This window comes from Triturus cristatus, chromosome 6, assembly GCF_964204655.1.
Source record: "Triturus cristatus chromosome 6, aTriCri1.1, whole genome shotgun sequence".
Lineage (NCBI taxonomy): Eukaryota > Metazoa > Chordata > Amphibia > Caudata > Salamandridae > Triturus > Triturus cristatus.
Genome location: NC_140589.1, coordinates 860,773,004 through 860,799,403, shown reverse-complemented (window position 1 = coordinate 860,799,403; position 26,400 = coordinate 860,773,004). Strand labels below are relative to the sequence as shown.

At 46.5% G+C, this 26,400-nt stretch overlaps 1 protein-coding gene across 1 annotated transcript in view; it reads left to right on the top strand.

Annotated features, from left to right (window-relative positions):
* The window catches only part of LOC146817971 (chitin synthase chs-2-like), a 504,051-nt gene that overhangs the window by 322,075 nt on the left and 155,576 nt on the right, over window positions 1-26,400 (top strand). The window contains exons 11-12 of the mRNA XM_085609725.1: window positions 1,549-1,833; window positions 5,640-5,819. Coding sequence (XP_085465851.1) covers window positions 1,549-1,833; window positions 5,640-5,819 — 465 coding nt within the window. The remainder of the gene's footprint in view (window positions 1-1,548; window positions 1,834-5,639; window positions 5,820-26,400) is intronic.

Genomic DNA, 26,400 nt, shown 5'->3' with positions numbered 1-26,400 from the left:
TTGCGACCCATTAGGAATCGCTAAATTCACGGCAATGGTTGCCTGCTGGGGTCAGCAGACCACCGTGTCCGTGATTGCTTTTAAATAAAGCAATCATTTTTTTAAAATAAAGCCTGTTTTCCTTAAAGGAAAACTGGCTGTGTTTAATAAAGAAGAATTAAAAGTTTTCTTTTCATATTTTGAGAGCAGGCAGCGTTCCATGGGACCACTGCCTGCTCTGAAAAAACGTTTTTACTTTTACTTCCATTCCCAAAAGGGAAGGGATCCCTTGGGAACCCCTTCTTATTTGTGAATAGGTTACCACCTACTTGAAGTAGGTGGTAAAATGCAAATGTTTTGCCACCGCATTTCAGTCAAAAAACAATCTTACATACCACTTCAATTCAGTATTAGGAAGGGACGTCCTAAACACGCCCCTTCCTAATACTAAATCGGTATGTATTAACAATTCCAAATTGCGATTCGGTAACGTTACCAAATTGCAAATTGGAATTCATACATACCAAAATGCATTTTAGCTGTCGCAAATTGCCCAATTCTGCAAATCAGGCCATTTGCAACATTTTAGCCGCATGAAACTTATGGCCCTCAGTTATTTAACTCAATCTGTTCTCCAACAAGGATACAGTGCAAAGTGACTACAGAAGAGCATTCTAGAAAAGGAAGGTCCCTGTATACGAGCATCACTCTCACCTCAACCAACATGTTTTAAGCTTTCAGTTTTAACTTCTGTAAGCCCCCAGGTAATTACTACTGGAATAGTAACATTTTGATGTAATAGGATAGCGCTTAAAACAATTTATGATTTGATCCTCCAAACAATACACAAAAATACAGAAAGAAGTATAGATGAAACACCTACAAAAATTGTGGATTATGTTATTTAATTCACAATCAAAAAATTCCTGATAGTTGAAATTTCAATGGGAAACTTAGAGCTTTTCAAAATGCAGTTTTATTTCTATAAGACGAAGCAATACACTAGACTCTAGAATAATCCTGTTTTTTTGCTCCTGATGCATGCTCTCTTTTTGTGGGAGCATACCAGTGTTGCTTCAATAGAGGCCTTCTGTTTCTGTTCTGAGGATTTTGTTTGTGGTACTTGCGCTGCACCCACAAATTAAGATAACAATACTAACTTTCCAATTGAAAATGTCTTCACATTCACAGAGCGTTTTAAAACCTTGAATTTTCAATTGTGCTTTTTTATGTTCATATTAGTTTAATCTGTAGATATTCATGTTTAATTTTATAAACAATCACAGACCACCTAAATAGACTTTCAGTACCCTCAGTTGGTCCACTAACCACAAGTTAAAAAACACAATTTTAAATGTTTGAAGGGGTACCTATAACATAAGGACAATTTAAATTCTTTGTTTGTATTAGGTATTTTGATATCTTGTCATCTTGCTTCTGAATAACAATTTGATAATTATTTGACCTGACCAAGTTTAATTGTGGCCATGCCTCTGATGTACATGTTGCATATCGCATGTGCACACCAGTGGAGAAACACTAATTGAATGCATTCAACTATGCCCTCAGGTGAGGATCGCTGGCTCTGTACTTTGCTGTTGCAGCAAGGCTGGAGGGTGGAATACAATGCAGCCTCTGATGCCTTCACCAGTGCACCACAGGAGTTCAAAGAGTTTTGCAACCAACGGCGACGATGGGCTCCTTCTACAATGGCAAACACATGGGACCTGCTACACAATGGAAAGGAAACAGCAAAGAAAAACCCTTCCATTTCGTCTCCTTTCCTATTATATCAGATAGTGACAATGGCTTCTTCCATCTTAAGCCCTGCCACAGTTTGTTTGATGATTGCAGGTAAGTGCAGCTGAAGAACATCTCTACTTTGTTCTTCATACAAATTAATCTCTCCAGGAGGGACGTGAGTCTAATTGTACCCTGTCCTTAATATGTGATTGAATAGGTCCAACATTTTTTTAGACACATGTTTGTTCCAGAGTGGTTTTTTTACGGTGGGCCACTGGAGGTCGAGTGGAATATATACGTTCAGTATTGTATCAATTTTATATTCTTCAGTGCACACATATTGGACCCTCATCATTTTGGATGTTAGATTTAACTATAACAATATAGTTAACATAACAATAGACCAACTGGCCTCACTAAAACCCTACCCTACCAAGTTCGGTAGAATACAGGCAACATGGTTCTCTCCCAAGCTACGGAAAGAAAAAAGCCTATGCAAAAATCTAGAAAGACATTGGCGTCTTTCCCATGATACAACTGATAAAGAAGCCTACAAGAGCCTTCAGGCCCTTTACCATAAAAATCTAAAGAAGGCACGCAAAATTCACATTAAGTCACAACTTAATCAGGCAGGAAAATCTTCTAAAGAACTCTTCCGCATTCTTAACTCGTTCATGAACTCTAAGGCCAGTCATAATGAAGTGACTCCAACACAAGACCTTTGTGACAAGCTGGCTAACCACTTTACTCAGAAGACTGAGAGGATTTACGACAGTGTCACTAAAGATAACGACCCTCAGAAAGATATAACCAACCTCTACCACTCACACTCCCACATGGCACATTCCTTGGAGTGATTCCCCTACCTTACAACTGACCCGGTGGAGTCCCTAATGAAAACATTAAAATCAGGCTCCCCTCAGGATATCCTACTTGCTAAAGTATCCTCACTACTTCACAAACAGCTGGCACCCTCGATCTGCCCCAGTCTCAACTCCTCCCTGAACAAGGGCAGATTACCTTCCGAAAGGAAGGATGCCCAAATAATTCCTATCAGAAAGAAACCTAATGCCCCTCAGAAAGACTTGTTAAACTATCGTCTTATCTCCCTGCTTCCATATCTGAGCAAACATTTGGAAAAACATGTTGATAAATACCTCTCAGACTATATGGATGTAACAGGAGCCCTTGACCCCTCACAGTTCGGGTTTCGTCCCAGATTTAGTATGGAGTCAGCACTTATTGCAGTCTTAGACAACCTAAGGCACTTCCTGGACAATGAACAGGTAGCATTATATGTGCTGCTGGATCTGTCAGCAGCGTTTGACATGATATCCCACTAACTAGATTAAGAAACATTGGAATCCAAAGTCTTGCCTTTCAGTGGCTGTCAAGCTTCCTAACAAAGCACTGTGACCTACCTTGTTTCCAATGCCCCTGCGAGGACTGCCTCCTTGTCACTACTCCTTCGACTACACTACTGCCCATCCGCAAGCTGATCCATTTTAAGATCTGCTGCATAGTGCACATGGCACTACATGGCAATGCCCCCAGCTATCTCACAGATAGACTCATACGATACCAGCCTTCCATAACCCTCCGATCTGGCACTTAATCGCTCCTCATGGTACCTTGTGTAAAGAAATCATGCATAGGCGGGAAATCCTTCTATCTTTTGGCCCCCTCTTACTGCAATCAACTTCCCTTACACCTCCGCGAATGCACCAATTATCTGCAATTCCGCAGGTTTCTTAAAACCTATCTCTTCTGAACCCCCTTGTGACTCTGTAGCACTCCAGCAGTGCGGAGATACCCCTTCGGGGGTGATTCGGGCCCTTAACAAGACACATAAATAAATTAAATAAATAACTTGGATAATTAAATAAATTTTGATTAAAGTGACTTGTGCTTGATTCCTCTCTTATTTAATTCACCAATGTTGTTGAATTAATTCATAACACTAAAACTGACCTAATTGAAAGCAACAAGTGCTTAGATGATCGCAAATGTACTTCATTTGTGAATCTCTTTGACATTGTGCAGCTCTTTTTGATATAACTTGTTCCATTTCAACTGGGTTTTGCTCAACTAATCATTTATTTATCTCAATCTTGTTAGCTTCATTTCTCCAGAGTTTATAAGTCAGCTCATATTGCTTTATAATGATCCTTTTCTTTTCCTCTTACAGAGGCCTCTTAATGGAATTACAGATCTCATTTTCCAAGTCCAATTCCCAATTCACAGGTTTAAATGGATTCCATTCAAACATTTCTTTGCATATTTTTTGGGGCGGCGTCTTTTATATAGTGCATGATCATTCGGATACCATAACTGAGTCCATTTTACTAATGTGCCCCAAACAAATCTTTAGATTAATTGATGGAAACCTCATCTCAGTAGTTATAATTGATTTGTGCACAGTTCAGTATATTGATGGATTTTGTTTTAGAAAAGAGATACTATACCCCACTCATTATCACCTTAATATTTGATACATCTTTCATATATATTGAACTTATTTTCCCTACAATATATGATTCAATCAACTTCATTGCGTATTTCTCCCTCTTTAGTCCAATGGCTGCCTGTCATCAAGGATAGCATAACAATGCTCTATATTGTCCATTTTTTACAAATGTACATGAAGTTCTACGTCAGGTTTTTGATCCCATGGATTTTCAGTGCACTATAACAGAATCAATCTTGACTCTTGTTTTTTCAATTTAAGCACACAATCTAGCCCACGAGGATGCACCCTAAGGTGTTTAACACCATAGCATGTTAATTCCTGCAAATTGTCATCACATTTGTCCCAGATCTATTTTGATATGGGATAGCTGCTGTCCTGGTTTTTTTCTCTTGCAAATTTTGCAATATTCTTTCTTTAATTCATTTTGCTGTGTTTCCTACATATTTTTAGGGCAGTTGTATTCCAGTACATTAATCACATATTCCTTATTGTAAGTTGTTCTCTTGTTGAGCTGAAGTTTATTACCCTCAAACATTATGTAATCGTTCTTGTTTAGGCTATGTATACATGCTTTGCAAGATCCACATTTCCAGAGTGAAGTTATAGTTACTTTAGGGTATGAGTTATAGTTACTTGAGATAACTATAACTGGTGAATTTTCGTGTTTTTGTTGGTTTAAAACAGAATGTTTAAACAGACATTTTCACCTAACTCTAAAGTCCATTTAACCTTTGTTTGTTTTTAGTGAATTTGTAAGGTTTTTGTTTGTAAAATTAGAAATTATTACAATTCCTTACAATAACGTCATTTAAACTTTTTTTATTGAAATCAGAGATATTATGCATACCTCATAACACTATTACATATACTTATCAAATTTCAAAATTTCATAATGGCCAGAGTAACATGATTAACAATTTGCAATTATTTTAAGTATTCAAACATCATCGTTGCTGTACATCCTGATTGTAGTTTCTCAGCGGTTGTACATATTTACCCAATCCCTTGTCTATCATTTCTTTCCATTCATGCTATCAAAGGTTCCCATATATTCATGCCTCTTCTCATAGCCCTTACCCCTTTACATTTACACAAAGAGATTTCCTGACAACCTACGTATATTAATCTATACAACCATTGATAATATGTGGGTGGCTCACTATCCTTCCATACAGTAGCAACCAGTAAGAGAGCTATCGCCATACTTCAATATGCCTCAAGTTCAATAAATCTATAATCATCTGCAAAAAACCCCAGATGCATAATCACATAATCCCAGTGGCCAAGCAATGTAAGTCTCTGACTAACTGAAATATGAGATATCAAAGGTTCTATAGATGTTGTGAAAACGGTTTTGTAATATAAAAGGAATTGTGGATAGTTATATGCAAAAACACCTGCATAAGCCATAGTTAGTTAACAGTTTGCCCTGATTGTTGCATTACAGGTGCCTTCAGCTTTTTGTTTAATTGGAATGAAAATGTAAGCATCCTGTTAGCTATCTTGCCTCCGGCATTGTATTTGCTACTTTGCTTCGTGGCCAAGCCTGACACGCAAATCTGCATTGCTGCCTTCATGAGCATCTGCTATGCATTCCTGATGACAGCTACGTTCCTGTCTATCATAGGTGAGTGTCTGGCTTCGACAAAAGATGGCCTGGTCGAGATACCCCTGTATTATGAACTTTAACAATTTTTTCAGTACTATGGTGTGTACATTTTTATTACCTATTATACTCTTTTGTATTAGAAATATTCTCACGTTAAATTAACCTCAAATGTGGACTGCAAATTGCTTCTTATTCGGTCAGTTAAAATGAAATTCATATGACACTCATTGACAAATGTAGTACTTGGCAATCTGATGAAAAATGCTAATTTTGTTTAGCCCACCTCCTGGTCTTACCTATGGGCCGGGAGGTTTTATGTTATTTCACCTTTTGCTCCACATTTCCATGAGTGGGAGGATTTGTGCATTTAAGAAAATGGATACCATGAAAGGGCAGAGATGCGGTTACGCTGCACAGAGGGCATCATGGTACCAGGGCTATTGTTTCATCTTCTGGACAGGGACGGACTGGGGAACCAAAAGTAGCCCTGGTTAAAATGTTCAAACCTGCCCTGCTCCCATTGTCTACTCGGACCATCTCTCTCTTTCCATCCATCCATTCATCCATCAATCCATCCATCCATCCATTATCTTTCTCTTCTCTCCTCAAATTACTTTCTCTCCCTTCCTCCTCTCCCTTTCTTTTCTTGGAAGTGCCCCTGTGCCTGCTGCAATTAGCCTAGGGAGCTGGTAAAAATGACAGTGCACCAGGAGTGACCTTGGGCGTTCAAAACCGGCCTCCTAGTGCTCCACTGGGGGAATGACCAGTGGAATAAAAGGTCTGTCTCACACTGGTTCTGGACCTATTTCACCATCATTTATTGAAAGTATAGAAGACTCCTATGGATAGGTGAAAGCAGCCCTGGTACAATGTTTGCCACTATGAATAAAGCAATGGGGCTGCTTTTAACTGATCCATAATGTTTTTCTTTTTGTTTTAAAGGCAGAAAGATCCCCGCCCACTAGGGAGATGGGTAAGTGGCATGAAATGCCTGTGTGTTTAGCCTGCACAGAGAGAGCTTCAAAAATCAATGGATTTGAAATAGATTTTCCTAAGGGGGACCTAATGGCCACTATATACAACTTTGGACCAACTCTATGCTGAAACATAGACATGCAACAATCAATTCACATTATATAGACATGCCAGAGAAGAGGACAAGTTTTGCTCAATTGTCAGCCTGGACCTCTCATCATGGACACTTCTTGGTGTGCAGGGTTTAGGATCAAGATGGTTGGCCATTACCGAATGCCATCTTAATGCATGAGCACACCGGGCAGTTGCCGTGGGCCCCATGAGCAGAATTTAACATTCATTTTCCGTTAAACATTTTTATTTTTGGGAGTGGTTGTGTAGACAGGCTCCACTGCTTTGCCCGGGCGCCTATAATGCTTTTAAGACGGCCCTGCTCTTACCCTGACTCTGATTTTCTGATCTTTATAAAAGCTTGTGTGCTAATGTGCTCCCTTAAACTGGATTAATTGTCTCACCGCCTCTTGTGAACACTGAGAAAAAAGCAATAAGGTTTTCAAATACAAAAAGTAAAAGTGTAGTAGAATATACATATAACACAGCTTCATTTACGTATTACTTTGGCACAACAGAAAAAAATACCATGCTGGTACGCATTTTACCTTCAATGTGGAGGTCAATATTTATCTGTACCTTGTGAAGCTTTCTAGTTTCATTAGGGCTAAGCCTTTTTGCCTGGATTTGTTTTGGCAACAAGCAATTGTTAAAGCTTCACTGTTCAGGTGAGCAGCATTGTACCAGAGGATTCATGTATCTTCTTGATTCTTGTCACTTTTCCATATTAATGTGTGAATTTAAGGAGGAGAGAGTCCACAGTGGGGTAGTACTAGTTAAATTACCAAACAGCCAGTGATCTTTGCTCCTGCAGTGTTGCCCTGTCAGTAGCCACATGTTCAGAGCCAGAGAATTTAGGGGTAAGGAAGGGGTAGCAAAACTCCTTCCATTCCTTAAACAGGGCTTAGAAGGGCTTAATGACCATCACCACGTCTTTAGCATGCATGCCTTTACCACACAATTTTGTGGGCTACATATTATTACGCTGCCCCTTGACCTGTAAACTGTCCATTTCCCTCCTGCCCCATAAAAATTAAACCCACACCCCAAAAACGACCTGGCCCCAGTCCCCCCGCCCTGAGCCCTAAAATATCCCCTACATAACTAAAATACCCTGACCCTGCCCTGAGCCCAAAAAATCAAGCCCATGCACCAAAAACTACCCCAACCCCAGCTGCCCTGAGCCCTAAAAACTAACACCTACACTCCTAAAGTACCCCAACCCTCCTCCCTGCCCTGTAAACTGTCCCGTTTCTGCCTGCCCTGAGCCCTAAAAATTAACCCCATGCCCGAAAAGCGACCCTGACCCCAGCCCCCCTGCTCTGAGCCCTAAAGAACTATTCCTACCACCAAGAAGTTCCGCGATCCAGCCCCCCTGAAGCCTGAGGCCTAAAACTGTCCCCAGCCGTGAGCCCTAAAACGATCCCCTACATCCCTAAAGTACCCCATCCCTGCCCCCTGCCCTGTAAACAGCCCCTTCTCCCCCTGCCCTGAGCCCTAAAAATTAAGCCCATGCCCCAAATACTACGCCGACCCCAGCCCCCCTGCCCTGAGCCCTAAAAACTATCGCCTACATTTCTAACTACCCCACACCTGCTTCCTGCCATATGAATTGTACCTTTACCCCTACCCTTAGCCCTAAAAACTGCCCCCACCCGAAAAACTACCTGACTCCCTCCTAAATCCAAAAACCTACCCTCACCATGAAAAACTGCCCCTCCACCCTCCATGACCAAGCCCGAGCCTCACTTACCTCACCATCTCCTGTCACGATTCTGTATAGCCCTTCCTCTTCCCGTCTTCCCCTTCCTGTGCCTTCACTCTGCAACTAGACAGCGCATTGCCTTAACCAGGCATGTGCGTTGTTAAGGTGCATGCGTGGTTAAGGCAATCGTGGTACGGCTTGCGGGGAAACGGCACACGTGGCTCAGCCCGCATTGTCAAGGCCGTTTCCCCCATTCTGTCATTGGGGAAGAAGGAACCTAGCAACAACAACCCTTCAACCTCTAGGGCAAATCTGGGCATATCTGCAAAAATTAGCCCCCAGACTTGGGCAAATTCTGAAGAACCAAACTGGTGATTTTGCCACCACCATCCATCTGCATGGTGTAGAAGAGGCGCAAACAAATCTCTGGCTCTCCAGCAAGAGCAGGAGGATACATCATGGCCCAATTGATGCTCGTAAATGCATGGCTCCATTGATGACCCTTCCTACCGATGGCCACTAAAACTCCCTACTGCTTTGGGTCATTATGTTTAATGTCCATTAATACCTAAGCACATTAATGTTTACCAATGTACGGGACAATTGAGGCTAATTCCTTCTCACTTGGGACCCTCTAAAGGTACGAGATTGGGTCTGGGACACAAAGAAGTAACTAAAATCACTGCAAACTTATGCTTAGTACAAGCTGACAGAAGGTCAAACTTAATTTTGACTCAATTGCCTAAGGATAGTTAAAATTGTCAGTTAAGCTTGAAAAAGCATCACACAATCATCTGTGAAAGATGACAAGCATATGCCAAATCTAACATCCACTCATCTCTTGGTTCCAATCTCATTTAGAGGTCAGAGAATTCCTGTCTTTCCAACAGAGGTGCCTAAACCGGAACAGCCATCAAAAACCACTTCACCACTAGTCAGTCACCACAGACTACGTGGTGTTTACGGGTCCACCCTACTTAAAATGGAACATCTTCAGTTGAGTTTTTTCCTACCAGCCTCTGCCAGGCATGGCATGAAGTTTGTAGGAAGGAAAACTAGATCTGAGCAATTTTGCTGAAAATGATTCAATTCATCCATCCTTTCACTCATCCATCCATCATTTCACTCATTCATTCATCCATCCAACTTTTCACTCATCAGCCCATCCACCATTTCACTCACCCATCCATCCATCCACCCTTTCACTCATCCATCCATCCACTCTTTAACCTCTTCCATGTGTCGGACGGCCCCAGGCCGTCCGACATCACGGTGGGCATGTGTGGATGACCGCGGGGGGCCGTCCGTTTCGCGCACATGTGGAATTCGCCCGCACAGAGGGGAATGTGCACCGCAGCGAAGCGGATAACTCATTCATTCATCCACCCACCCTTTCACTCCATCCATACATTCATCCACCCATTCTCCATTTCATTCATCCAACTATTCACCCTTTCACTCAGGCATCCATCAATTTACTCATCCATCCACCCTTACCCCATTTATCCATCCATCCATCCACTCATCGATCCATCTATTCACCCTTTCACTCACCATCTATCCTTTCCGTCATCCATCGATCCATCTATCCATCATTTCTCTCATTATCCACCCTTTCAGTCATTCATCCATCCATTCACCATTTCATTTATCCAATCATCCATCCACCCTTCCTCCTATTCATCCCTCCTTTCACTCATTCATACATCCCTTCACTCACCCACCCTTACATCCATATTTTCCCTCACTCATTCATCTATCCATCTATCCGGCCATCCTTTCCCTAACCCGTCCATCTACCCTTTCACCCCATCCATCCACCATTTCACTAAGTCACCCACCTTCCCTTTCATGTTAATTATGAGCCTCTGTCTGCTGAGTTGCAGTCAGAAGAGGCCCATAAAGACCTACACCTCCGCTGTAGCTGCTAGAGTGTGGGGGGGGGGGGGTGACAATGTCCTGGTTCATGTGCAAAAGGCTCTTTTGCCAAATACACCTGCTAATGAAATCCCAAATTTCCTGCCTAATGAGCAAAGTGAACCTGCGTAAGCAAGACACCTGGTGAGTGAGATTTTGCTTAACTGGTGAAGTGAGAAATGCATGAAATAGGTTATTGTACAATTGCATTTGGTTTGTGGATATATTATTAGTTACTCAAGCATGTTATAGAGATGAGATGATGAACAGATTTATTGGTGTGCTGATAACATTTTAGATTATTAATCACTCCACATGTAATACTCTACGACTGTTGTTTGGTTGCATGCATAACGTATTCTGATGTTCCACATTTGAGTCATTTTCATTTCAGATGACAACTGACAGGGGCGGCTACTCTGCTGAGGGGGAGGAGTGTCACCCCTATGCTCTGTGAGCAGATGAAAAAGGAAAATACATGACAATAACAAACGTTATTCAGTTTAAATCTGCCCAACTCACCTTTCAGAGGCTTGTCCGCCTGCCGTGAGGGGAACGGCCATCGGCCCAACACAGCGAATCCCGCCACAGCCGTGAGGGGAACGGCTTTTCCTGGTCTGCACAACTACAGTTACCAGTATCCCCTGCAGTGGGCGCTTGCGACGACATCATCAGGCAGCGCCGCGGGGATATTTAAGATCAGCTGTTGCCCCGCAGCGCGGGACGCGCATTCAGTTTAAATCTGCCCAACTCACCTTTCAGAGGCTTGTCCGCCTGCCGTGAGGGGAACGGCCTTTTCCTGGTCTGCACAACTACAGTTCCCAGTATCCCCTGCAGTGGGCGCTTACGACGACATCATCCGGCAGCGCCGCGGGGATACTTAAGATCAGCTGTTGCCCCGCAGTGCGGGACGCGCATTCAGTTTAAATCTGCCCAACTCACCTTTCAGAGGCTTGTCCGCCTGCCGTGAGGGGAGCGGCCATCGGCCCAACACAGCGAATCCCGCCACAGCCGTGAGGGGAACGGCCTTTTCCTGGTCTGCACAACTACAGTTCCCAGTATCCCCTGCAGTGGGCGCTTGCGACGACATCATCAGGCAGCGCCGTGGGAATACTTAAGATCAGCTGTTGCCCGCAGCGCGGGACGCGCATTCAGTTTAAATCTGCCCAACTCACCTTTCAGAGGCTTGTCCGCCTGCCGTGAGGGGAACGGCCATCGGCTCAACACAGCGAATCCCGCCACAGCCGTGAGGGGAACGGCCTTTTCCTGGTCTGCACAACTACAGTTCCCCGTATCCCCTGCAGTGGGCGCTTGCGACGACATCATCAGGCAGCGCCGTGGGGATACTTAAGATCAGCTGTTGCCCCGCAGCGCGGGACGCGCATTCAGTTTAAATCTGCCCAACTCACCTTTCAGAGGCTTGTCCGCCTGCCGTGAGGGGAACGGCCATCGGCCCAAAACAGCAAATCCCGCCACAGCCGTGAGGGGAACGGCCTTTTCCTGGCCTGCACAACTACAGTTCCCAGTATCCCCTGCAGTGGGCGCTTGCGACGACATCATCAGGCAGCGCCGCGGGGATACTTAAGATCAGCTGTTGCCCCGCAGCGCGGGACGCGTATTCAGTTTAGATCTGGCCAACTCACCTTTCAGAGGCTTGTCCGCCTGCCGTGAGGGGAACGGCCATCGGCGCAACACAGCGAATCCCGCCACAGCCATGAGGGGAACGGCCTTTTCCTGGTCTGCACAACTACAGTTCCCAGTATCCCCTGCAGTGGGCGCTTGCGATGACATCATCAGGCAGCGCCGCGGGGATACTTAAGATCAGCTGTTGCCCCGCAGCGCGGGACGCGCATTCAGTTTAAATCTGCCCAACTCACCTTTCAGAGGCTTGTCCGCCTGCCGTGAGGGGAACGGCCATCGGCCCAACACAGCGAATCCCGCCACAGCCGTGAGGGGAACGGCCTTTTCTTGGTCTGCACAACTACAGTTCCCAGTATCCCCTGCAGTGGGCACTTGCGACGACATCATCAGGCAGCGCCGCGGGGATACTTAAGATCAGCTGTTGCCCCGCAGCACGGGGCGTGCACGGGCAGTGCCCGGGCAAAGCCCGGGCCAAGGGTGGGCCCGTCCTTGCCCGTCGAGGACCGTTCGAGGCCGGGCTGGGCACCCTCTCTGACATCTGTCGCAGAACACCTGACTTGTAAGTGCTGCTAGTGGTGTGGCTGTATGGCTATGCTATTTACCTTCATGTATTTGTTTACCCCCGATGCAGCATTGTTCATTTCTCCTCCATAAACCCCTAGGCGTTCTTGTAATATTCCTGCCTCTGTGCTACTTGACCCATTCAGACCTGGTCATACCACCTGGCATTGCCCCATAGGATATAAGCTGTTATTACCTGTGGGCTGATGGGGGTTGCAGATAAGCCTGTTGTGGGCCAGTGGCTCCTATTGGGACCTCTTGAACTATCCTACCTGTGTTCTTCCCCAACCGCCCTGTGTGCTGTTGCTGTATTTCCCTCCCGCCGCCGCTTTTCAAACATATTGCGGCCGCTGTGTGGAGGACTCCATCTTTTAGGCATCGAAGCACCGGAAGGCAGTCCCTGAGACTTTTGTTGATGTACTTGGAAGCTCGCTAAATCCTTGCTTGTCTGCCACGTTGCGGGAACAGCGTGTGGGCAGCGGGCAAAGGGCGGGCCCCCTGTGGCCCAATTAGATCGGACTGGGCCAGGGTCCCTAGTTGTGTGCCCACTACAGACATCAGAACTATAAACTCTTTGACTTCTTACTGTCTTACTTGTACTACCTAAGGGGTGATTATATTGTTGACATAATGCATTTGTAAGCTATTACATTCCACCTATACGAAGTCTAGATCTTATAGGGGAATAGCACCATCCTAAAACCTATAAAAGCATTAAGGGAGTATCCAGAAAATTACAATACCCCCTGCTTTGAACCAAAGCTCTTATGGCATCAAGCAAGCAAAGCAAGTCATCACAACTCCCTCCGGAAGAGCTCTCTTGTCTCTCTCATTCAAGAATCTAGCTATCCATACTTTATTCCTTCAATCCACCTGTTGATATCCACCATGTAACCTCTAAATGTTATCGTCCATTCTCTCTTTCATCCATACATTCAGTCTTTGTCCATGCTATCCATCATTCTGCCCATCCATATTCAACCTATCCACCTCCAAACCTGACCATCCATTCATCCCTCCTTTCACTCATCCATCCATCATTTCACTCATTCATTCATCCATCCAACTTTTCACTCATCAGCCCATCCACCATTTCACTCACCCATCCATCCATCCACCCTTTCACTCATCCATCCATCCACTCTTTAACCTCTTCCATGCGTCGGACGGCCCCAGGCCGTCCGACATCACGGTGGGCATGTGTGGATGACCGCGGGGGGCTGTCCATTTCGCGCACATGTGGAATTCGCCCACACAGCGGGGAATGTGCACCGCAGCGAAGCGGAAAACTCATCCATTCATCCACCCACCCTTTCACTCCATCCATACATCATCCACCCATTCTCCATTTCATTCATCCAACTATTCACCCTTTCACTCAGGCATCCATCAATTTACTCATCCATCCACCCTTACCCCATTTATCCATCCATCCATCCACTCATCGATCCATCTATTCACCCTTTCACTCATCCATCTATCCTTTTCGTCATCCATCGATCCATCTATCCATCAATTCTCTCATTATCCACCCTTTCAGTCATTCATCCATCCATTCACCATTTCATTTATCCAATCATCCATCCACCCTTCCTCCTATTCATCCCTCCTTTCACTCATTCATACATCCCTTCACTCACCCACCCTTACATCCATATTTTCCCTCACTCATTCATCTATCCATCTATCCGGCCATCCTTTCCCTAACCCGTCCATCTACCCTTTCACTCCATCCATCCACCATTTCACTAAGTCACCCACCTTCCCTTTCATGTTAATTATGAGGCTCTGTCTGCTGAGTTGCAGTCAGAAGAGGCCCATCAAGACCTACACCTCCGCTGTAGCTGCTAGAGTGTGGGGGGTGACAATGTCCTGGTTCATGTGCGAAAGGCTCTTTTGCCAAATACACCTGCTAATGAAATCCCAAATTTCCTGCCTAATGAGCAAAGTGAACCTGCGTAAGCAAGACACCTGGTGAGTGAGATTTTGCTTAACTGGTGAAGTGAGAAATGCATGAAATAGGTTATTGTACAATTGCATTTGGTTTGTGGATATATTATTAGTTACTCAACCATGTTATAGAGATGAGATGATGAACAGATTTATTGGTGTGCTGATAACATTTTAGATTATTAATCACTCCACATGTAATACTCTACGACTGTTGTTTGGTTACATGCATAACGTATCCTGATGTTCCACATTTGAGTCATTTTCATTTCAGATGACAACTGACAGGGGCGGCTACTCTGCTGAGGAGGAGGAGTGTCGCCCCTATGCTCTGTGAGCAGATGAAAAAGGAAAATACATGACAATAACAAACGTTATTCAGTTTAAATCTGCCCAACTCACCTTTCAGAGGCGTGTCCGCCTGCCGTGAGGGGAACGGCCATCGGCCCAACACAGCGAATCCCGCCACAGCCATGAGGGGAACGGCCTTTTCCTGGTCTGCACAACTACAGTTCCCAGTATCCCCTGCAGTGGGCGTTTGCGACGACATCATCAGGCAGCGCCGCGGGGATACTTAAGATCAGCTGTTGCCCCGCAGCGCGGGATGCGCATTCAGTTTAAATCTGCCCAACTCACCTTTCAGAGGCTTGTCCGCCTGCCGTGAGGGGAACGGCCATCGGCCCAACACAGCGAATCCCGCCACAGCCGTGAGGGGAACGGCATTTTCCTGGTCTGCACAACTACAGTTCCCAGTATCCCCTGTAGTGGGCGCTTGCGACGACATCATCAGGCAGCGCCGCGGGGATACTTAAGATCAGCTGTTGCCCCGCAGCGCGGGACGCGCATTCAGTTTAAATCTGCCCAATTCACCTTTCAGAGGCTTGTCCGCCTGCCATGAGGGGAACGGCCATCGGCCCAACACAGCGAATCCTGCCACAGCCGTGAGGGGAACGGCCTTTTCCTGGTCTGCACAACTACAGTTCCCAGTATCCCCTGCAGTGGGCGCTTGCGACAACATCATCAGGCAGCGCCGCGGGGATACTTAAGATCAGCTGTTGCCCCGCAGCGCAGGACAAGAAATTCAGTTTCAATCTGCCCAACTCACCTTTCAGAGGCTTGTCCGCCTGCCGTGAGGGGAACGGCCATCGGCCCAACACAGCGAATCCTGCCACAGCCGTGAGGGGAATGGCCTTTTCCTGGTCTGCACAACTACAGTTCCCAGTATCCCCTGCAGTGGGCGCTTGCGACGACATCATCAGGCAGCGCAGCGGGGATACTTAAGATCAGCTGTTGCCCCGCAGCGCGGGACGCGCGCGGGCAGCGCCCGGGCGAAGCCCGGGCCAAGGGCTGGCCCGTCCTTGCCCGTCGAGGACCGTTCGAGGCCGGGCTGGGCACCCTCTCTGACATCTGTCGCAGAACACCTGACTTGTAAGTGCTGCTAGTGGTGTGGCTGTATGGCTATGCTATTTACCTTTATGTATTTGTTTACCCCCGATGCAGCATTGTTCATTTCTCCTCCATAAACCCCTAAGCGTTCTTGTAATATTCCTGCCTCTGTGCTACTTGACCCATTCAGACCTGGTCATACCACCTGGCATTGCCCCATAGGATATAAGCTGTTATTACCTGTGGGCTGATAGGGGTTGCAGATAAGCTTGTTGTGGGCCAGTGGCTCCTATTGGGACCTCTTGAACTATCCTACCTGTGTTCTTCCCCAACTGCCCTGTGTGCTGTTGCTGTATTTCCCTCCCGCCGCCGCTTTTCAAACATATTGCGGCCGCTGTGTGGAGGACTCCATCTTTTAGGCATCGAAGCACCGGAAGGCGGTCCCTGAGACTTTTGTTGATGTACTTGGAAGCTCGCTAAATCCTTGCTTGTGGGCAGCGGGCAAAGGGCGGGCCCCCTGTGGCCCAATTAGATCGGACTGGGCCAGGGTCCCTAGTTGTGTGCCCACTACAGACATCAGAACTATAAACTCTTTGACTTCTTACTGTCTTCCTTGTACTACCTAAGGGGTGATTATATTGTTGACATAATTCATTTGTAAGCTATTACATTCCACCTATACCAAGTCTAGATCTTATAGGGGAATAGCACCATCCTAAAACCTATAAAAGCATTAAGTGGGAACAATATGAGCAAGATCAAGTGCACACCAATGGCAACTCGCTCAATCTCCAGGAAAAAGGCCCAGGTCAACACACCACTCCCTAGCATTACTGCTATAGACAGGATGCTCCAAAGGACCATAGGAGTTGTGGTCAATGCGATTGAGAATACCGAAAGGCGCCTCTCATTACTCTCAAGTATGTGTCTATCGACCCAACCGGCTGAGGGCATAAATATTGGCGCAAATACCTCCATTGTTTCCGCATACTCACAGGATTCCATTCTTATGGGCTCATTTGCTGGTTTCCCGGTAACAGAGACAAATCAAACAATACCCCCACAACAAATTTCCCCCCCTGAGTTCATAAGTCAGGAAAGTAGGCTGTCAGTGACTCCAAACACTCAGTTGAACATAGAATCTTCACCACTTATTAACATCTCAGAAGGCGAGGTAGGGACGGATGTCTGTATCATTAACGAAGATAGTAACGTACCTGACAAAGCTAACTCCATATGTAATTATCTGAGGGAGAAAGGGCGTACAGACAAGCTGGAACCCAAAAGAAAGGTGAGGGCTGCTAACAAATCAAGGGTAAAATCAAAAACTGCAAGGCCCAAACATGGACCAAGACAGGGTAGAAATGTGAGCCCTGTGTTACGAATCACGAACAGGGCAACACAACCTACAATACATACAGATCAACCACAGAAAACAGTTACTCAGGGAAACATATGCCACGAAACTGTTGATACTGTTCTTCGTAACCAGGAAAGTACTAATAATGTTTGTATGGAGAACTTAATGTCTAGAATGGAACAGTTAATGAAGTCGCTCATGCTTCCTGTAAATGAAAGGGTAAAAATAATAGGGGAAAGGCTGGAGAAAATTGAAAAAGCCCAACAGCAAAATAATGAAATCATGTTGAAATTTGCCAAGTCTTTTCAAACACAGAGCCAAAATAATATCAATGATAAACCAGGGCACTCACGGAATAACGAGAACAGTCTGAGAGATGCGTCGGGCACTAGCAAGCATACCCAATTACCCCAGCGACTCACATCTTCAAACAACGGGCATAAGGAGTCGCAAATAGCCCCTCAAAAGAGCTTGGATGGGGCTAAAGAGGTGCCATCTCTCCCTAGTGCACAGATCGGAGATCTAGGTATAGAGCGCACCATTGGGAAGGATGGGAGTAAGTGGGCAGCCAAGGGATCATGCGGTAACAACAGTAACAACAGCAATGCCACCCCGGAACAACCCGAGAGACTAAGGCCACCTAGTAAGAGCGCATGTGTCGACCTACCACCAGAATCGCACCCTTTCACCGTGGTCATGATAGGAGTACCTACTTTAAGAGAGGGCAAGTCAGAAAACTATATTGAACTGAAGAATAAGGTTAGCCATTGGCTATCTCAACAGAGGCCCATTCCCCCATATTTAAACGGTCAAATACTTCATGTCAGAAGATTAAATTGGGTGGGACAGAGACAAAAGGATTATGAAGGTGACTGTATTATTATACATTTCAAAGACAGACGTTTAGTAAATTATATTAGTGGGTGGAGGGAGGGTGGTTTGGAGAGTAGAATTCAAAAAGTGGACCTTACCTATTTTTACCCAGCCTCCCCGACTGCCCAAAGAAACTTGTCGCGAAATTTTATTCAAGGAAACAGGCACTTCGATTATTATGATAATCGACATATGGCTCAAAGCCACCCACGCGTTGTACCCATATACGAAGATGGGCATTTTGACTATTATGATAATCAATACAGGATACCCATTTATAATCGTTTTGATGCCTTTAATTTTCAAGGTTTAGAGGGCGTGGATTGACCCTTTGAAGAGATTATGACACTTCCAATTTTTAACCCACTTAAACTAAAAGGTAGTGTAATAATCAAAGAACAGGCCCAGGTAACCTTGAATCCAGTAGATGAGTGGCTGGCCAGCCCCAATTCATTATTCGTAAATACTTCTGGAGACCAGGACGAGATTAAGAAACACCGAGAGCAACTGGCGGCCGTTAATGAATCCTCGATCCATAAAAAACCACTTAAAGATTTACCCCCATATATGTGTGAACTATGATTTAAAAATACTTAGTTGGAACGTTGCCGGCCTTGAACCCAGACTAAAGGATAAAGACTGGGTGGAGTTAATTACAAGGTACGACATAATTATGTTCCAAGAAACTTGGGCACCATATAATCTGCACATCAATGGGTTCCACTGTTATAACATACCAGCGCGTAAAATGCAACATGGTCGGGCTGTTGGTGGGTTGTTTGTTGGTCTCAGTATAATGGCCGGGGGAAATCATAGGGCCATCGAGACTGACAATGTCAACATACAGGCCATTGAGTATAAGCGGAAAATCCCCTTTGTTTTAATAAATTTTTACAACAATGATTTCATAACAGTCCCAAATAAGAATTTTATAGCACTGTCTAATTTCATTTCCAAATTAGTTGATAGATGGGGGAAAATTGCTGGGCCCGAAATTGTTGTGGCTGGGGATTTTAATGCTCAGCTCCCAAGAAATGTATGGCAGGTAGAACAGCGAAACGGACATCTTGCCAATCAAAGGGGTCAGGAACTGAGAGCTCTCTTAGTTGACCATATCCTTAGTAATATAATGGATTATGGACCAAAATGATCGCAGCAGCAGGTAGCCACACACAGAGGACTAGCTAGTACCTCCACTATTGATTTCATCTTTGTCTCCCCTGGTATGGCTGATCGCATAATGGAAACTGATACGGTAGTTACTGACTTTGGGGATCACAACCCTGTAACTGTAACATTTAAACTAGCACCAAAACCGGTCTACAGTTCAATGCAGGGAGCAAAAGATCTAAGTGTAACCACTGATAAATTGCGGTTAAAATGGAAAGGCATAGACAAAGCAGGAATTATGGGATCTTTGTTAGGGGAAAATCAGCAGTGCATAGATCTTTGCCTAGACCAAACAACTAGTGGCCAGTTAATCATAACACATTTTAGTAAAATATGTGCCACAGTCAGGACTATGCTGATGGTCCAAGCCCCTCAGAGCCCTAAAGATCCCAGGTGGTTTGACCACAGCTGTTCCGTGGCAAACAGGAACTTACGCAAGACACTCACAGAAATTCCTAGAGTTGGAGCAAAAGTAAGTGCAGCAAGGAAGGCTTATAAACTAGCCCTAGAGAAAAGGAGATCTACGCTCCTGGGCGAACGTTGGGAAGCATTGGCTCTGACCGCAGGAAGGAAATCGAGTAATTTATTCTGGCCAGCAGTAAAAGAACTCCGGAATATGGGCCAACAATTTACCCCAATTAGCTGTACCATTTCCGCTAGTTCCTGGGAACTACATTTCTCTAAAATTTATGCTGCCCCGGTAAAAGGTCCAACTACTAACATCCCTGAAACCTCTGCCAATTTAAAGATAATTATGGGAGAAGTGGAGGAGGCAATCGCCCAGAGCCTTGGCAATAAGGCCCCTGGCCCAGATGGGCTTCCGATAGATCTCATCAAATGGCAACCTGATTTTTGGGCACCCATATTGGTGAATGTTTTTAATAGTCTGCCCGAATCAACAATGCCTGATACATGGAGCACTAGCATAATAGTCCCAATTTACAAGAAAGGGGATAGGTCTGATCCTATAAATTATAGACCAATCTCATTGCTAGACAATACACTGAAAATATTAGGCCGTGTTATCTACAATAGATTAATTACATGGACAGAGAAAACTGGGATATTATCCCCATGCCAATTAGGATTCAGATCAAGGGTCGGCACAGTGGAACAATGCCTCAATCTTAAATTAATTATTGATAAATACATTGCCCGCTCTGCACCTATTTATTTAGCTTTTATGGATTTGTCATCCGCCTTTGATTTGGTTAATCGGTCCAAACTCTGGACTATTTTATTAGAGTACGGTTTGGATATCTCCCTGGTCCACTTTTTAGCTTTTTTACACATGGACCTAGAGTCCAGAGTGAGAATAGGCGTAGGCGAGGAACTGTCTGGACCCATTGAAATTGGAAGAGGAGTCAGACAGGGGTGCGTTTTAGCACCCCTGCTCTTTATTATTTATATAAATGGGCTTAGTAATTATCTCGCAAAGTTTAAACCAGACGTACCCTTAATAAATGGCAAAGCCATACCCACTCTTCTGTACGCAGACGATGCGGTGTTAATGGGCCGTACGCAAAACTCGCTTCGTTCTTTGGTTCTTAATTTTACCACATTTATGGATGACCTGGACTTACGAGTCAATTTAAAAAAATCCTTTATAATGGCATGTGGTCCAGGCAAACGACGACTGAGCCCCATACAGGTCGGGGGAGAAAAACTTATTGCAACCAATATCTTTCCGTACCTGGGTGTGACCTTTGCTTCGAATGGCTCATGGTCTGGGCATTTGGCCCAGGCCACGAGCAAATTCTCAAAGGCCACAAATTCAATTTTAAGCATTCCCAAACCAAAGAGATCGGGAGTCATTAAGGCGATTGCTAAGATTTTTAAACTTCAATGTGTCCCAGTGGCAACTTATGGAGCAGAAGTTTGGGGCATTGGGAACAGCATCTCTATTCAACGAGTAGAGAATCAGTTTTGTAGGAGACTATTAAATGTGCCAATTTTTACATCCAATTTTATCACACGCTATGAATTAAACTTAAATTTTATCTCAGATTTTGTCAGTTCCCGACCAGTGCTTTTCTGGCACTCGGTCTGGATGAACAAATCAGCGTCACTTACGCAAGAGATATTACCCGATTGTCTAAGCTGTGATAGGGGGTTGAAGATCCCGTGGATTTCTTATATACACACAAATTTGCGAGAAATAGGCATGGACAATATTTTGATTAATCCTACCCATGCCAGCAAAATCAAGAAATCCGAATTAAAAGAGGCATTAAGTGTACTGTACTCCCAAAAGAGACTCAGGAGGGAACAAGAGAAACCAACAGTTATGAGGTACATGGATATAGCAGTACCCAGATATCCCCTTGCATTATATTTAACACTACAACTGACAAATTGGGAAAGAAGTCTTTTATGTCGTCTGAGGGCTGGAACTATTAGGTATCTGTTAAATTTCCCTCTGGGCTATCAGGAAAGTGCGACTATGATGAGCGACTATGATGAGCTGTCCCTGATTGGGGCTATACAATTAGCGCCAGCCGAAACCACTTTGGAAGGATTGGGGACAGCAGGAAGAACTACAGGCTTCCTTTCCTTTTGACCTTCTGTCAAAGGAGAAGACAGAGCTATATCCAAAGCTTCCGAAGTGGAAGGAGCGCTTATTTTTGGGGGCACCAACAGAGAAGCCGATGGTATTGGGCGATCTGACACTAACTCATTTTTACTTAGCAAGAGAACTTGCAAAATTTGCGTTACAGTGTCAAAAATACATTCCGAACCTCCCACAAACTTTTCAAGTAAACTCAAAATCGAAGAAAGAATTGATTCCAAAGAGGACAAAGAATTAGAAATTAGCCTCCCATTAATATTTGGAGAACCCTCAGCTAAATTGTTCAACACTGGACCTGAACAAGACGTAAAATTTAATTGTGGAAGGGAAAAATCTAGTTTATTAGAAGGTGTGCTACTTGGAGGATCGGTACTCGAAATAGTTATTGCTTCCTCTAAAGGCACACCTTTAGGGTTCCCATGTAACGATCCCACCCGCGCCCTATGAGCTGTTAAATCAATGTCAGGCAGTGTAAAATCATTCCCTACTACCGGGGATTTAACTAACGCGGCTGACAAAAGATCAGTATTCACAGAAACTTTAGGAACATCCATTAGTGCAACTTGTGAGGGGACAATTTTATCAGATTTTAAGGGCATATTACCCGAAGATTCAAGGGGAGCATTCTGTTTCAGATGTACATTGTTTGACGCCGAAGGCGAGCCCCTTAGTACTTCGGGACTAACTAGAATAGGCAAAGATTGACTAGCAACCAAGCTTAAACTAGAGGAAACATCAATGACCCCATTAACAGGCACCGAATCGTTAAACCCTGGGATTTCATTCGGGGGCTGCAGATCAGTGGGTTTATCTTTCCCTTTGTCCCATAAATTGAAAAGCTGACATTGACCTTTCAATTGCATGGAAGTTGCAATTTTGTTCCGTAGGGGGTTAGATTTGGTTTTAGACCCAGATCTCCCTACAATCACTCACCCAGAGCGTAGTTTTTTAGCCGTCATGAGACTGTATTAAAAGGGGAGTAAGAATCAATTAATAACAATTGTAGAATAAGAAACCTAAGAATCCTAAAATACAATACGAATCTAAAGAGGCAGTGTCCCACAAATTTAATACCGGAGAACCAAGGGAGGGGGCCCAGCCCAGCCTTCTTCAGCCTCTGACGGCCTCAGACGGTCCCGCCCTTGTCCCGGGCTTCTCCCGGCGCGCTCCCGCGCGCTCCCGCGTTGCGGTGTCACAAGGGAGGGTTATAGCCGCGCTGAGGCGGGGGAGGAGCCAGCAGGGAGAGCGGATCAGCTGCTGGTGATGCCGAGGGTCAGGCGCTCCTGGGACTTGAAGTCCTCGCCTGACCACGCTCGCAGCCCTGCCCACACCACCGCCACAGAGGCTCTGTCAGATAAAATACCTCGCAGTCACAGCGCACTTCCAGCAGCGCTATACAGAGAACCAGAGGCGAAGCGGGACCCGCGCAGCGGGTTCCGCGAGGAGTTGTTTGAGGAGATTAAAAGAAGAGCAGCTCCAGCGTGCTCGTAGTCCAAAGCTCCCTCTTCAATCCACACAGGCAACAGGTGAGAAAACCAACAATGAAACTGACGAGCTGGTTTTAGCCGCGCTGAGGCGGGGGAGGAGCCAGCAGGGAGAGCGGATCAGCTGCTGGTGATGCCGAGGGTCAGGCGCTCCTGGGACTTGAAGTCCTCGCCTGACCACGCTCGCAGCCCTGCCCACACCACCGCCACAGAGGCTCTGTCAGATAAAATACCTCGCAGTCACAGCGCACTTCCAGCAGCGCTATACAGAGAACCAGAGGCGAAGCGGGACCCGCGAAGCGGGTTCCGCGAGGAGTTGTTTGAGGAGATTAAAAGAAGAGCAGCTTCAGCGTGCTCGTAGTCCAAAGCTCCCTCTTCAATCCACACAGGCAACAGGTGAGAAAACCAACAATGAAACTGACGAGCTGGTTTTAGCCGCGCTGAGGCGGGGGAGGAGCCAGCAGGGAGAGCGGATCAGCTGCTGGTGATGCCGAGGGTCAGGCGCTCCTGGGACTTGAAGTCCTCGCCTGACCACGCTCGCAGCCCTGCCCACACCACCGCCACAGAGGCTCTGTCAGATAAAATACCTCGCAGTCACAGCGCACTTCCAGCAGCGCTATACAGAGAACCAGAGGCGAAGCGGGACCCGCGAAGCAGGTTCCGCGAGGAGTTGTTTGAGGAGATTAAAAGAAGAGCAGCTCCAGCGTGCTCATACTCCAAAGCTCCCTCTTCAATCCACACAGGCAACAGGTGAGAAAACCAACAATGAAACTGACAAGCTGGTTTTAGCCGCGCTGAGGCGGGGGAGGAGCCAGCAGGGAGAGCGGATCAGCTGCTGGTGATGCCGAGGGTCAGGCGCTCCTGGGACTTGAAGTCCTCGCCTGACCACGCTCGCAGCCCTGCCCACACCACCGCCACAGAGGCTCTGTCAGATAAAATACCTCGCAGTCACAGCGCACTTCCAGCAGCGCTATACAGAGAACCAGAGGCGAAGCGGGACCCGCGAAGCGGGTTCCGCGAGGAGTTGTTTGAGGAGATTAAAAGAAGAGCAGCTCCAGCGTGCTCGTAGTCCAAAGCTCCCTCTTCAATCCACACAGGCAACAGGTGAGAAAACCAACAATGAAACTGACGAGCTGGTTTTAGCCGCGCTGAGGCGGGGGAGGAGCCAGCAGGGAGAGCGGATCAGCTGCTGGTGATGCCGAGGGTCAGGCGCTCCTGGGACTTGAAGTCCTCGCCTGACCACGCTCGCAGCCCTGCCCACACCACCGCCACAGAGGCTCTGTCAGATAAAATACCTCGCAGTCACAGCGCACTTCCAGCAGCGCTATACAGAGAACCAGAGGCGAAGCGGGACCCGCGCAGCGGGTTCCGCGAGGAGTTGTTTGAGGAGATTAAAAGAAGAGCAGCTCCAGCGTGCTCGTAGTCCAAAGCTCCCTCTTCAATCCACACAGGCAACAGGTGAGAAAACCAACAATGAAACTGACGAGCTGGTTTTAGCCGCGCTGAGGCGGGGGAGGAGCCAGCAGGGAGAGCGGATCAGCTGCTGGTGATGCCGAGGGTCAGGCGCTCCTGGGACTTGAAGTCCTCGCCTGACCACGCTCGCAGCCCTGCCCACACCACCGCTACAGAGGCTCTGTCAGATAAAATACCTCGCAGTCACAGCGCACTTCCAGCAGCGCTATACAGAGAACCAGAGGCGAAGCGGGACCCGCGAAGCGGGTTCCGCGAGGAGTTGTTTGAGGAGATTAAAAGAAGAGCAGCTCCAGCGTGCTCGTAGTCCAAAGCTCCCTCTTCAATCCACACAGGCAACAGGTGAGAAAACCAACAATGAAACTGACGAGCTGGTTTTAGCCGCGCTGAGGCGGGGGAGGAGCCAGCAGGGAGAGCGGATCAGCTGCTGGTGATGCCGAGGGTCAGGCGCTCCTGGGACTTGAAGTCCTCGCCTGACCACGCTCGCAGCCCTGCCCACACCACCGCCACAGAGGCTCTGTCAGATAAAATACCTCGCAGTCACAGCGCACTTCCAGCAGCGCTATACAGAGAACCAGAGGCGAAGCGGGACCCGCGCAGCGGGTTCCGCGAGGAGTTGTTTGAGGAGATTAAAAGAAGAGCAGCTCCAGCGTGCTCGTAGTCCAAAGCTCCCTCTTCAATCCACACAGGCAACAGGTGAGAAAACCAACAATGAAACTGACGAGCTGGTTTTAGCCGCGCTGAGGCGGGGGAGGAGCCAGCAGGGAGAGCGGATCAGCTGCTGGTGATGCCGAGGGTCAGGCGCTCCTGGGACTTGAAGTCCTCGCCTGACCACGCTCGCAGCCCTGCCCACACCACCGCCACAGAGGCTCTGTCAGATAAAATACCTCGCAGTCACAGCGCACTTCCAGCAGCGCTATACAGAGAACCAGAGGCGAAGCGGGACCCGCGAAGCGGGTTCCGCGAGGAGTTGTTTGAGGAGATTAAAAGAAGAGCAGCTCCAGCGTGCTCGTAGTCCAAAGCTCCCTCTTCAATCCACACAGGCAACAGGTGAGAAAACCAACAATGAAACTGACGAGCTGGTTTTAGCCGCGCTGAGGCGGGGGAGGAGCCAGCAGGGAGAGCGGATCAGCTGCTGGTGATGCCGAGGGTCAGGCGCTCCTGGGACTTGAAGTCCTCGCCTGACCACGCTCGCAGCCCTGCCCACACCACCGCCACAGAGGCTCTGTCAGATAAAATACCTCGCAGTCACAGCGCACTTCCAGCAGCGCTATACAGAGAACCAGAGGCGAAGCGGGACCCGCGAAGCGGGTTCCGCGAGGAGTTGTTTGAGGAGATTAAAAGAAGAGCAGCTCCAGCGTGCTCATAGTCCAAAGCTCCCTCTTCAATCCACACAGGCAACAGGTGAGAAAACCAACAATGAAACT